At 40.2% G+C, this 11651-nt stretch overlaps 1 protein-coding gene and 1 long non-coding RNA gene across 2 annotated transcripts; both read right to left on the bottom strand.

The window, feature by feature from the left end:
- On the bottom strand, positions 1-3050 carry LOC146453038 (uncharacterized). Its single transcript, XM_085097094.1, has 2 exons — positions 2936-3050; positions 1-1671 (listed from the first exon to the last, which is right to left on the bottom strand). Exons 1-2 carry the CDS (start codon positions 3002-3004, stop codon positions 1-3), a joined length of 1740 nt encoding a protein of 579 aa, XP_084953220.1. The 5' UTR covers positions 3005-3050.
- A 4579-nt stretch (positions 3051-7629) lies between these two features.
- LOC146453037 (uncharacterized) lies at positions 7630-9725 on the bottom strand. Its single transcript, XR_014859586.1, has 2 exons — positions 9502-9725; positions 7630-8586 (listed from the first exon to the last, which is right to left on the bottom strand). It is a non-coding gene; the product is annotated as an uncharacterized LOC146453037 (long non-coding RNA).
- Positions 9726-11651: the final 1926 nt, after the last annotated feature.

The following is an 11651-nucleotide window of genomic DNA, read 5'->3' as shown; positions in this document are numbered from 1 at the left end:
TTATGTCCATGTCACTGTCCTCCTTCTCGCGCTCGCGTGGTCATTTAGAGTGCGTTTGGAAGCTAACCTTGAAAAGTAGCCTGCAACCTGTTGGCTTGTCAGGAACTCGGAACTTGTAAACAACCGCTCTCCGTCAAAATTCCTTGCAGTCATCATAGCCTTAGCTACTAACGCAGGATCAGCTTTCTGGCCGGTAGCCTCTCCGATAGAGAACTTAGTGAACAAGTAGTTTTTCTGTTTATCTGTGAAGCGTTTTGTTCTCCGACCTTGACTTGATTTTAGGGCCCAGCCCATCGGTAAGCTCTGTTGTGCTCCACTGTTAGGAAGTGCTGCTGGTGGTAGTTCTGGGAAACCTCCTGATTGTCCCTGTAACCTGTCTGAATATCCATGCGCTGCCTTGTCTAATAGGGTCTCGTGTTCAAGCGCACGCGCGTGTCTACCGCAGTCCAGGTGGTGTTGAAGGGCTGAGAAACGCTGATATGTTTTCATACATCCTTCTTCAGGGCATGAGTACAGACAGCTCAATTCATCTGCTGTCTCCTGACATTGCTGTAGTGAACTCTCTTTGGGATGACGGGTCTTTCCCTTAGTTGGTATGAAGTGTGCGTCAGACAGCTGATCAGATTCAGCGATGTCGTCACTGAGATCGGGGATGGTCATCTCATTTCCTATGCCCATTTTGGATAACGGAACTATTTTTCCAGGCCCGATCCCATACGCCCTCCACACCCGTAAGTGGTCTTCTGTATACTCGATGTTGAAAATAGCACTAACACCCTCCAGTTTGGCACTTACTGATCGAGGGAATGTTGGAGGGATTGCTAATGTTGCATTGACATCAGGTATTCCGCCAGAAGACAACATTGCAGCTACCATTTCCCGCCCAGTCTCGATGTTATTGCCCGTATTCAGGTGGATTTTCATATGCGATTTGATAGAGGCCGCCTTTCGATCGCAAGCGCCTTTACCACTTTGCGGATCTGAGAAATCCATGCGTCGAACAAACACACCAGTGTCTTTGCCAATTAGGCTTGCCCCTGCGATAGACGCCCCACAGTGATAACACCCAGCGTTATCTTGACGGTAGTAGACAGATTCCAGATTTGGGAGCTCTTTCTTCAGTTTTGATATCACATCCTTCATGATGGAGAGAACAGTGCAACTATCCTGATTGCAGCTCTGAAATACGTGAACGAATGTCATTGTATGGAATTCTTGGTCGAGTGCAGCCCTATGGATCGCCACTGTAACGTGCCACGAGATTCCTCGTTTTCCAAACCAATCGGTTTGGCTTTCTCTGTATTTCCTAGGAAGAAACTTCATGGCCCAGTCTTGAACCAGAAGTACTGATGTTTCCTCTAGCATTTCAAGGGCATCGGTGCGTGCTTCGTCCTGGTTTACGTTTCTCAGAATGTGCGCTTTCCATGCATGTATAGCTTGTTTCGCTTGGCTAGTCACGAATGTCAGTTCCTCAATGACGTCAGCATTGTTGGCCGGCATTTGCGAGATAGCCTCGTCGATGTTGTTTAGCACGGTCTTGAGATTATTGCAGCGATCGCATAGGTCAAGATGCTTGTGACTACATTTCGCTTGAAACTCAGGATCGTTGGGATCGCTGAGGGCGTAAGGCCTACAATGGTCGGGGATGCATGATTCTTTGGAAATGTGTACCTGTTCAACAATGATTTCAAACAAACAAATTAGAAATTCCAAAGGACTTACAAATCCTTAAGTCTAGCTTTACTTTCCCATGATCAAAGCTATGTTTAACCCTTTTTAAGTGCAGAGTATATGTACAAATTGCTGCCTTATTAGTTATTGTCTCGGACAGGTAACCTAGTCTTTCATAACATCAGTAATAGTTCCAAATAATCTTTAAAAAGGCGCTTGTATTGCAATATTGGTAGCATGCCCAAAAATTCTGACGTGATAAAAAAAAAATAGGGAATGCCTTATTTTGGGGCTTTAAAAGAAATTTCTTTCCCAGAGCTCGAGTTACCCTTACTCAGGCGAACGTGAAACAAGGACCTCTGAGTTACGCCGATTCCGTCACGACACAAACTCTTTCCCGAGGCTGCGTTCTCAATCAATCAAAACCTTTATTTAATTAAACACGATGAGGGTTAAAGCTAGGTAGCTTGAGGGGTCGTGCATAAAAAGAGGCAAGGTAGCTGATAAAAGAGGATATACAATTTCACAAATGTTTCGACTAAGATAAGTTAACAACGCTAAAGTCTAGACTAAAACACTTAAAAAAATTCTCAAAGCACTTTTAGATAAGATCTTCTAAACAATGTCGCAGGTGTTTCGATAACGAAACGATCAAAACATCAAAAAATTCTTTCTGTACAGGTTGTTAAAATCAGTATCTTCAATCGTATACGACATGTGAATCCTTTTAATAAAACTCTCCAGGGATACTGCGTTGCAGCACTCCTGGTAAAAGGTTCCATATAATTGCCCCTCTGTAGACTATTCAAAATTTCATGATATTCGTTTTGAGGGATGGGGTAACTAGCAGGTTTTTTTTAAACCGGAAGCCAGATCTTGGCATCGGGGTTTTGATTAGCCTAGAGCCCGTGGGCGTGTGGCCTCCACTGGCCTAAAACGCGCGCGGGATCTGGGGACGAGATTGGTCATGACAGGAGTTTGTTCTTCCCGTCTTGCTGCGCATGTGTATGTCTCTGTACAAGCAATCATCTTCAAAGCCACATAGCAACATCGCGGGTGTTTGAAATGGTCAGTATGCTCTTGCTCCGCCATATAAGAGAAGGACCTTGGCGAGGAGATTGCTCCAAAACAAACATAAAATGTTAATTATGCCGGCTGCACTTTTTTTTAGAAAAACTCCATAAAAAAAAAGCTGTACTCGTAGTGGCGAATTATGCCAGAATTGTGCTAGCACAATCTCAAAGCCTAGATATCGCGACATTACCTTATAATCACTCTTGAGGTAACGTTTTGCTGATTTGAGAAGGTCCGTTTGCTTTTTCACCCACGTCATTCCTTTAACATCTCCCAGCGTCTCCAAAGACGTAATCAAGTCGTCAAAAGCCTGGGTACCCAATAAAAGTTGATGATCATAATTGCTTAGTTTGATTAAACAGATCCGAATAACTAAATACTTTATTGGCCTCTCCCCGTGAGGGGTTTCTCGGGGACGATAAAACAGAGGTAAAGAAATACTTTACACACAACATAACAGGACTAAGAACCCCAATTGGCGGTTTTCACCTCACATATCGTCGGCAAGTAAAAAAATTAAATTCTCAGCCATTGAATAGATAAAGTCAAGAAAATGATATGTTGGAGAAGAGTGATACATAAACAACGTGTGAACGCCACAGAGCTTTGCGATATCTTATAATCGAGTTATTCGAGAAAATGTACCACGGAAAATTAAAGAGTTTAGCATGGGACGCCATATTGGTTCCTCGTCTGAGGGGCACCAACATGGCGGGCCGGATACCAGGAAAAACATCTGGAGTTTACCTTGGCTATTTGAAAGCCTTTCTTCTCTCTGCTGAACTTTCACGCACTGACGTAGACGCCTCTATTACATGTTAGCTGATCAGACCTAAAAAAACACGTGGCAAATCGATGTTTTCATGTACGTGACATGTTTAGAGCAGCAATCCTTCTGACACGCACTGTGCAAAAATCTAAAATTCAAACTGCTCTATTTTCAAAACAAAGAATGCTATCCTGCTGAAAACGAGCAAGCCGATAGAAATTTATATTTTCTTTTATCTGATGGAGATAAAACGCAAAATCGTGTTTAGTTATGAATTTCAGTTTTTTTATCACGTCATGTGAAAACCAACAATTGGGAGAGGGTCTGTCAATTGGCTATTTACAAGCGTTACAGAGGAGATGAGATCGGGTTTACAGATAAACAACTCCAGATAAAGGTATTCAGTGGGACTTCAGCCCGAAACCCTTGATTTCAAGTCATCACCCTAGGTCTACCTAATTACTCTGACACGCCTTCTGGATAAAAGCATGTTCCCATGTACAAGGAAGGACACATGCTAATAAAAAGAGGTAAAAACCTGTTGCACTGATGTAATCTAGTCCCTGCAGTGACTTGCGGACAGAGGCAGAACACACCGATAAGATTCTCAGCAATGTACTGCGACTTAATGGGGTGAGCCCACATTCTTCAGCATATGTTTGGTACTGTGTTACTATGGATTCTGGTATCATGAGACGGACGACATTCGGCACTGTAATGACTTGTTTTGACGAGAGCTTTATGTTTTTTTCGCCGAACGGCAGGTCTTGAATAATTAGTGGACTTGTAATAAAATCCAGAAAGTGGTCCAGTTTTGCCTGTGATACCGCCATTCTTGTTCGTTGCTGAGGGACTTCTGGAACTCCTCTGCCCTGGGCAAGGATGTGCTTTCTAACAACAGTAAAGCTAATCTCGTACCCAGATCTCCCACGGTCAGGCGGAGGGGAGATCTGGTAAAGTTCGATTTGAGGCCCGGAATACGGGCCTGCCCATCATCCTTTGTCCACCGGCCGTGCTGCTCGTAACTGTGATCATTCCTGGTGAGGTTTTCGCTTTCGAGGGTGCTCTTCGGAACGTTCTTCGGTCGAGAGGACAACAAAACTTGAAACTTAAACCAAAACGAAAAAGGCAACAGGAGAGATTGCAATCAACAAGCGCGGTAAATCACTTTTTTACTAAGATTAGTTCCTACCCTTTGTGACCATCTAGACCATCTTTGTAATGAAAACTGTTCCAAGAACAAATCCATCGTAATTGTGCTTTCTCCACTCAAGATCAACGTGCTTATCGACGATCAATTAAAAAGACTTAAGTCAACCGGAGTAAGCTGTACCAGTTTTCGCCTTAGATGGTAACTGTATTGAAGATACTGTAATTTACAGGCAGGGAAATGTCACATAATTTTTGTGCACCCCAAGGTAAAGGTAGCAACAGACAGTGCAGAGAGTTTTTGTTGTCGAAGCTTTATCGGAAAAATTTTGTGGTCGTTGTTGTAGATGAGGCACAACAGAGTTACTGATTGGCATCTTGGTGTTAAATTTCGCATTGGAAAGTCAAATGGTTCATGTCATATTTTCATTTGCAAAGTTTCAGAAATTGTGGTCTACCAGTGATACGTAAAAATCATTTCTTCTCTTTGTAGTCTTTCAGCTGATTTGGTCACACAAATTCTCCTTCTTCCATAAGTTAATGGTTTAAATTTCCAAACCAAATGGATTGTGTAAATGCGGCAGGTTTCTTTTACAGGCCAAAGGACACAACTCAAGGTCACTGTAATAATATAATTTTATATGAACCAGCTAAACAGGGCCTCCTCCTACCTACAACAACTGTCCACTCCTATAACACCAGAAATTCTGCCAAGCTTAATTTTCACCGACCACAAGTTAGAACTAACATAGGCAAATTTACTTTTAAGTACTCTGCTTCTGTCATATGGGAAACTGTCCCCATGGCTTTGAAAAAAACAAAAACTTTTAACAGGTTTAAGAAACTTTATAAGGCCCACCTGATCTCTTGTCAATCAAATAATATATGTTCTGTTTAATGATCAAATATAATAGTATGTAACTATCTAATAATAATAATAGAGTTAAAATAATAATAATAAAAATAATAATAATAATAATTTTAATAATAATAATTGTCTGCTTATATTTTGATCTTTGTTGTCGCTGCTGTTGCTGCTGATGATCTGTTGTCCTTTTCCTTTCTTTTTGTTTGTTGTTGTTGTTGTTTGTTTGTATGTTGTTTTTTTGCTTTTTTTTTGTTTTTATTTATTTATTGTTTTGTTCTTCTTTTATTAAGCTTGTCCTGTTTAGATTTCTTGCTCGGTTCAGTATATCTCGAACATACCTTAATTTACACAAATGTAATTCTCTCTTGTACATCCTAGGCTCTACAAACATTTCCTACATTTTCTAATATCTCAATAAAGCTCAGTGTCATTTCTTTGTTTACTTAAAAGTAGGTGGTGGTCAGCTAGAAAGCCTTTGCTACTTTGACCACCACACACATTTTATAATTTGTACTGTATTTATTTTTATCTTGTAATCATTTGTTGTAATACTTTTCTTTCTATGTTAATGTTGTGTAAATAGTGTGAAATAAATGAACCATGAACCATCCTAGCCCTAACACCATGCTACTGTCTTGGTCATATACCAGCAAACCAAAAAGACCTGTCCGTGTAAATGGTAGGCGCCCAGTTATGTCCAACATTAAAATACCGAGTACACCCTTGCTGTTTTAAAGGGGTTTTTTTTCTCAAAAATGGAAGTTTGAATTTCTTTTGGGAAATGGAGGTACCATATCTGGATTTGGGATCTGAAGAATGTTTGGTTACTTGCAACATGTGAGCAAACAGAGCAAGTCCCTATGAGTTTCCCATTAGAGTTTTATTTGGTAGTGATGAGCTTTCCATTTCAGTGGTTCTTGATTCACCTTTATCACATAACACTTGAAAAGTTTTCACCTGAAATTTATGTTAAGTTTAGGGGACATGCCCCCTCGACTGCTTCTTTGATGACAAGTTAATAAAGGTTATAATTTTACACATAGGAGTCCACAGACTCGAAAATTAGAACCACATAATACACAAGTCCAATAATATTTGACTCTTGATATGAAGAACAAAGGTCATTATCTGCATTTGATTTGCAAGGCACAATGAGCTGCTTAAATAATCATTGTTGTACTGAGCATTGCATTATTTGGACATGCATAGAGGATGATACACTTAGAATAATACAAGGTTCTTTATGTCCAAAGCAGCTATCTTGGTGCTTGGACACTCACCTCTGATGGGATCCTTGATTTCACCAAAAAAAAAATAATAACAATAATAATAGGAAGGTGTGAAGGTCTTTTGGGCTCATAAAAGTAGCAAATGGCAGATAAATAGAAAACAAATAAAAAAAAAATATTTCCACTATTTGTTTTCCTGTGCATGTCTGTGTGTTCTAATGAACTGTCACCCATTTCTGCAGCAAAACAACAGCTTTCACAGTAAGCTGATCTTCAGTAACCATGAATTCCTAAGTATTCCTTAACCATGGCCTTCCATAGCCAGGAAACAACATTTAATCAAACTGTCAGACACAAACCCACTGCAGAGAAGTGGTGGGGAAAAGAAGCTTTGAAAACAGTGTCTGTCTTGGATGAAAATTCCTTGTTGATGCCAATTCCTTGAGCAAAAAAAATTTTCTTGTATTGATATTTACACCCATGTCAGGTCCTAACTTTTCTTAATATTAAGACCAGCAACACAAAATTATGTTCAAGGAACACAAGTACACAAAAAATATCAGAACAGTGAACCTTGAACCTTTAAGCCCCAGTAGTGATCAGTATCAAAATTTCTCCTAATATTTATCAATACACAATCAAGGAGAGGTCATGAGATCACCAGTGGTGAAATTTCTTGATATTTCAACAACCTCCCGATAATGCTACTATGAAAAATGGACATGTAGAGACCAGTAAGGAGAAACTGTATGTTGACACTGAGGCTTAAAGGCTAAAAGCTAATAAATACAGAGCCATATTGTTAGTGATTATCGCAGCTTCTTTTATGCTTTGTCCTTCCACCACCCCATGCGTCAAAAAGGGCTTAGTTACTTGAGAATCCCTTTTTATTCAGCCTTCTCATTATCCATTTTCTGGTAATTATATTGTCTTATTCTAATGGAAAGAATAACAACATCCCAGTGAATGACTACAGTTTTTTCTTAATTAATTGCATCTTTGTTCAGGGGGCACAACTTCAGAGTACAGCAAACGAGGAACACTTTCCTCAGTATTCCCTACAGCGAAGATTGTTGTCATGACAACAACAGCAACAGAAAAACAACCAAACTACAATCATACAAAGTTTGAATATGAAAGATTTATGGAGTACTACAAAGGCCCTCCTATCTTAACACAAAGTAATGTTGACCAGTTTGATTACATATTTTCGCCCATAGCAGATGAACTTATCACCACCAATGTCAAAAATTAAGCCTGTCAGCCTATTATTTACTCATCATTAGTACTGTGTGGATTTGGGGGTGCCTTTTTGGGTGGAAAGCTTGGGGATCACCAGTTCTACCTTACTCCCCAAATTCCTCAAAATGCACTTTTGGCTCAGTCTCATTCTCTACAGACTGACAATGAATATTATTTGCCACAATCTTTGGGAATGGGGTTTGATTCTCATTGTGTTGGAAGGATAATAATTTATTCATTTTGGTCTTCCGCAAACCATGGAAAGTTTTTTCCAAGAAAGTGGAAGAGATGGGAAGCCTGCTACATCAAAACTTTACTTTAACAACAATCATATTGGTGCAAATATTGAAGAAATGCAACCCATCATGACAGATTAGTGTAAATACCCCAGAAATCTGTGCAGGGGAAAATTTTTGCTTATAACCACTTTGGTTTTGGCTTTTGTGTGAGAAATGCAGCTGTTGTGATATCTGTTGTCCGAAATGACTGTCATTGCTCTTAATTATGTGTTGAGCTGTGTCCAGCTGTTTTAGCCCTTGAAGATATTCACATCACTGATAGGAACTTTAGGAACTTGCTTCTCCCTAGAAATCAGGTGGAAGAAATTAAGGCAGAGTTAACAAGAAACAAAGGAGAAACTGAGGCCAGTGATAACTATTTGTATCAGAGAATGTGCTAAGGATTAACAATGGAAGTAGTAAATGAAGTGTGTTTAGTACTTCAAGGACTCCATACTAATGATAAAATAATGGAGAAATTCCCCTATCTTGAAGAAAAGAACAATGGCAAAAAGATTCTAAAAACTATAAGTGATGTCAAATCCAAAGAGGCATGTCCTCCTTTTAAAACTACTTCTTTTCTAAAGCCTATCACAAGCATAGACCTGCAAAACATTAGGTGGTGCAGACATGTAAACCAATGTCCCCATTTTTATTTTAGAGGAAGGCTAGTTTTATATTTTGGATCCAAATTTTTTTTAACTCAGTAGGTGGGAGAGAGGGGATAAAATTAAACTAACTACACTTACATAAAGAGCCCTAATCGGTTCAGACAAGGTGTTCTCTGTTGTAGTACGGGTTTCATTACTATCATTTTGGCGGTCATAAGTCGGACATTTTTCATTTCTCTTAGCTGAGGGGTGGGAGGGATATTGATCTCACCAGCAGATGAATAATAATAGTGTGTGGACACTCTATCAATTTCTCCAAAGTCCTATGAGAGATGTTGTATGGATCTTGAAGGAATAAGCACACTGGTCTGAAAGGACTAATATTATATTATGAAGTCTCTTACTCAAAGTCCAGTTCAATTTATAGAAGGAAAATAGTCTTTTAGCAGAAGACAAAAACTGAAAATATGCTAGCAAATGCGGCGCGCGTGTTCAGGAGCTCAAGGTAAAGTATTTTGGGGAAATTAATTTGCGTTTACTAAATAAATAATCATTTTAAAAAAAAACATTTTTTGTCAAGAAATACCAAAAAAAAAAATATATGACCTACCTCCATTTTATCCCCAAAAGTAAGCAAGCTTATATCCATCGTGTTGAAAACTTGTGTAATTTGGCAAGGCCGTTTGAACTTTACTGCAAACTCTTTTCGGCTAAAGTCGCTGTTGTCTTCCGAAAAAACAATTTCTCACTGTTCTCTCCCCACACAAAGGGCATGTATGTATTAAAACGTCGCATGACAATCTTAATCCGAGCGAAAACTTTTCCGTGTTTTTGTTTCTTCCCCGAACTGAGCGAAAACAAACACAGAAGGAAAGAGCCAATCACAGAGCAGATTAGAATGAGGCATTCCTTATTCTGGTAACCAACCAGAAATGGCGTTGTATCGAACTTTACCAGATCTCACATTTCGACATTCCCGAACCGACGACTGAGATCGGGGTACGAGATTACAGGAAAGCGATATCTTGATAAGTTGGGGATCCATCTCAACAGGGTGCGATATGAGACTTTGTCTGCCATTATGGACAAGATTTGCCGTTTAGTGTCCCATCTATTAGCGTTTACGTAGCACTCCGTCAATGCCTCCATCAGCACATTGTCGACATCATCATCCTCTTCATTTGAGTTTTGGGGCTCTGAAGACTTTGAAGCAATGGCCTTCCACAAATGATGCAGCTGATTAGGGGCAATTTCATCGAGGACGGCAGTAACCGCGTGTCGCGCCTTGCGCACGTGGCGACGTGTGGTTCGTTCACTTGCATCCTCCCACTGCCTCGTCATAACACTTCTCACTGGACTTATATCTCTACTTCCTAGGAATGCATTAAGCTTGTCAAAAGGTTTATCTGGAGCGCTTTCTGCTGGAGTTCTGAATGTGGAGTCCGCAGTATAGAACCTTGTTGGGGTGCTCTCAGCGACAGGACTCCCGAAGGTAGTGGTGCTTGTCTCCGCATTCTATGACAAAAATAAAGGTACGTAGTTACCAGATGCGCTCTTTATCTGCTGCGTTCAAGTGTAAGCTCTCATCTAGCACGCAATGTCTTGTTTCTCAAATTGTCAAATTTATACTAGAAATCACTTTTCTGTCTGAAATCAGTATCCAAAATCCATATTCCGGGTTTTGGGTAATCGAGGCAAACTCTTCCCAGACGGTTAAGAATCAGGTAAAATATCTCTACTGTGCCTTTCCGTCAATTAGGATATTTCATACGGAAGAAATTAAGACGCGTCATATTTTCTTCCGTATAAATGGCCCTAACATTAATTAACTCCCAAAAAAGTAGGAGTTAAAAAAACTCTGGTACAGCTTGTTGGTGTAAACCCGCAAAAGACACAATGTATTTCTGCGGGGTTGCTTGTTGTTGCCACTGATTACCCATGACCACTGTACTTATCAGTGACATATCCAGCGTTGCTTACCAGACTCAAGTTTCCTATCTGTGAAAGTGGGAACTCACTCTCGTCCACAGTCACTTGCGGCTGCAACTCCTTCTTAGGTTTCAAAGTACAAAGCATTTTTCTGCATTTTGGGCACACCCCTGGAACAAGGAAGGGTAATCAATTCGTAAATGGCTGGCATCTCTCAAGTAAGTATGTTGAATTAAATAAACCTACTTGGCAGCCGCACCCCATATTAGTAGGAGATATTGAGAATGGAAAATAAATGCTCGGTTGTAGAAATAACAGAAATATAAAACTCAACTAAATATTAAAGCAGAAGGTTTCAATTTCACCTGATCCCACAGGAAGGAAAGTACCACTTTCCTTCAGCACGAGCTGAGAGTCAGCTTTACTGAGCCCTCTCTCCGCTTTAGGTTTCTTGACGACGTCATCACTATGATGCGATAATATGACGGGTATTCTGCATCTCTCATTGGCTGGACGTCTCCATCCGATAACAAGCGCTGCACGATGTGCAGGACATATCAGCAGTTGAGATATGTTTGCTGGAGTAGAAAAGATGGACGCCCTTGACAAGATTAGGTCCACTTCATTATCGACGTCACTCAGCGTGAATGCTGATTTATGAGCGCTTATATCCCTATCACAACTAAGCAAAGGAACACAATCGACTGATCTGCTTCTATCTTTTGAGTCTGAGCCACAATGGCCTCCTGTAATCGCAAGAAACGAGCAGTCACTGTTCATAGCTCCAGAGCACAGTTCTTTACATCTTTACAGCCCGGCTACTTACTGCGA

This window comes from Pavona decussata, unplaced genomic scaffold, assembly GCF_977016875.1.
Source record: "Pavona decussata unplaced genomic scaffold, jaPavDecu1.1 SCAFFOLD_353, whole genome shotgun sequence".
NCBI lineage: Eukaryota > Metazoa > Cnidaria > Anthozoa > Scleractinia > Agariciidae > Pavona > Pavona decussata.
This window is presented reverse-complemented; position numbering and strand designations above follow the sequence as displayed.